This window comes from Austrofundulus limnaeus, unplaced genomic scaffold (assembly GCF_001266775.1).
Source record: "Austrofundulus limnaeus strain Quisiro unplaced genomic scaffold, Austrofundulus_limnaeus-1.0 Scaffold1978, whole genome shotgun sequence".
Lineage (NCBI taxonomy): Eukaryota > Metazoa > Chordata > Actinopteri > Cyprinodontiformes > Rivulidae > Austrofundulus > Austrofundulus limnaeus.
The window spans coordinates 13,486-16,138 of NW_013954380.1; the positions used below are offsets into that span (position 1 = coordinate 13,486).

At 33.0% G+C, this 2,653-nt stretch overlaps 1 protein-coding gene across 2 annotated transcripts in view; it reads left to right on the forward strand.

Moving 5' to 3' along the window:
• Nucleotides 1-2,176, forward strand: part of LOC106536797 (uncharacterized) — a gene marked incomplete at its 5' end in the record, with an annotated part of 8,981 nt that extends 6,805 nt beyond the window's left edge. For both annotated transcript variants that reach the window (XM_014034122.1, XM_014034121.1), the window contains 1 exon segment: nt 1,068-2,176. In XM_014034122.1, coding sequence (XP_013889576.1) covers nt 1,068-1,073 — 6 coding nt within the window.
• Nucleotides 2,177-2,653: the final 477 nt, after the last annotated feature.

Below are 2,653 nucleotides of genomic sequence, written 5' to 3' on the forward strand. Positions count from 1 at the left end.
CTATAGGAGGATTTAAAAAACAACAAATGACATCAAACAGCCATCTTCCAACCTGTTCTGCCTCTAGAAATAAGTTACTTTTTCCCCTCTCTCCTTTCCTCCTGCTTCGCAGCAGGAGCTTTCATGTCCGCAGCTGATCCAGCACATGATTATACTGGTGTGACTGTCCAACATAAAGTCTCTCAAACTGATGGTTCAATCCTTTTATTTAACARCCTTGCACATGAGCACACCGTAAGAGCTACAAAATACACAAAATAAAAATACCATCAGTAACTCAAACACTATGTTGTCTTTAACCATTTTACCTTATTAATTTACTACAAATGAATTATTTACTTTAAACTATTACCTTTATACTTGATAATCTTTACCTTGAGTGCCATTACCATGACTATAACGTATATTATTCAATCTTTTAACATTGCCTTCTCTATTTCCCTGTACCATGAAATAAAACACATATAGTTCAACTGTTTAACTGGWCATAGAATAAAATAATAAACCTTGTATGCCTGACCAAACATGACTAACTTAAAGAACACTAGCACCCTCTAGTGGGTGAAAAATARCTGCAACATTTGATAAAATAGACATTAAAACCTTCATACCAACCTTGTTCCCTCATCAACCAGGTGCCAACWGTTGTCTGCTTTGAACACCTTAACTATATTCTTTTACAGTTTTAACTGTGGAGCACATTTGTTTCTTGTACAGTGACCACACTGCTGCTGTACAGTTTTTTTTTTCAACGTTGTTTTTAAGCCTTTTCAAAAATAAAAGTACTTTTCAAAATAAACGCATTAACAGCACAGCAGAATAATAAACACTTATGAACCAATTAACACAACAAAAATATTAAGGTTATTTACATCTCATGCTTCATTTTTGAAGTAAAAAAGATTGATTTAAGAMTAAAAAAATCAGATGAACTTTAACATAGAACTGATTAACTGATTATAACCAGAATGTTTATTCAGCTACTGTTTAGAATAAAACAAATAAAACATGAAGTTTTTATTAATAGATGTGTTCATCACTGACCCTCTGAACCTCTGTTTTCACAGGTCTGAAAACTCACGACKGGAAGACGCCTGTCCTCAGGAACAAACCTAAAGCTTTATCTCTGCRCACTTTATACTGAAACAAGCATTTCTTCCTTTCCTGCTCTGTTCTTCTCTAGCCGACTCTAAAGGTTTTTGCACACAGACAAGTTAAAAAAGAAAAAGTCTGGTTTTTTTCACTCATAGATGAGTTTCAGAGGAGGTCCGGTGGGTTTTAGTTCTGACATCTGATTGGTTGTGCTGTAGTAAAACTATTAACTGTAAGGATTACTGACAGGATCTCTGCTGGGGCAGAAGTAGTTGGGCAGCTGTCTCAGGAAGTTGCAGGTTCAGTTTTCGGCCATGCTCACGTGAGAAGTCAAATTCAGCACAAATGTGAGCCGTCATATCGAAATGAGGATGAAGTCAAATTTGGAAACAGGGAAAATCTCATAATTTTAATGCATTTTTCCACAAAATCAGTTTTTGTTGTTGCTACTTCACAAATAAGTACTTCAAAACTTTAGTTTTATGATTATATTTCAGACGGTTCATTCAAAAGATACATTGAAAAGGCTTTTATACATTATGTTTTGACTAAATTTCTCCTCATCCCACTTAGCCTTAACCTTTATTTTGATGTGAGGGGTCACCATGTCCCCCTCCTTCAGGCTCATGAAATGTTTGATCCGTTTTACTTGATAACTGTCAGGAAACCTTCTGACATGGTGCTGTAATCAAAGGAAGAAAACGAGAGGAAAACACAAAAAAGGGATTAAAAAAATAAACAAATCATGTTTATTTTTTGTGCCACATTTTTAACTCACTGTGCCAAATCCTTTTAAAACGAAAAGAATATTTGAGACAGTTTTTAAAATGTATTTTTTATTGCACATTAAGGACTTTTAAACTGTATTTATCCGTTTCTGCTGTTTTTAGAGTTTTGTATAAAACTACAGTAGTAGTTATTTTTCTACATTATTATATTTTGTTATTGTTAAAGCTGTCACTGGTTTGACTCTCTTTTGGAAACTTTCAATGTGCTCACTGTGCACATGTGGGTTTTCTCCTGCAGACCAAAAACATCATGTATTATATTTGAATGTCCAATAAATATTTTCAAAATCAAAAAATGCTTCTTTATTTCTGACACATTTTTAAGCTCAGTTAAAGACTTGGTGAATAAAATGAATTTAGTGCAGATAAGAAAACAAAACACAGCTCCAGAAAGCAGGTTTATTACAGATCTTATCTATAACTGATCTTTTTATTCTGCTTGTCTAAAAATTATAAAAAGTAATTATTTCAATGTTCAGAATTCAGATAAATATCAGGAATGCATTTTGTTTTAGTAGGAATTTATTTAAATGTTAAAATGAGGACATTAAATAACGTAATGAAACCAAGACGCCTCAAATCCAAAGTTTCAACAGGTTTGAGTTGAACAGCAGTCAGATTTGTCTTTGATCAGTTCAATGTGACAAACGATTAATTTAAAACTTTTTTGTACTTTTTTTATTTAGCTGTGTTCATTTCCACAAACTGATCAACTGATGCATTTGAACAGGTTTGATACACAAACAGGAGGTTTAATAGTAAAAATATATATA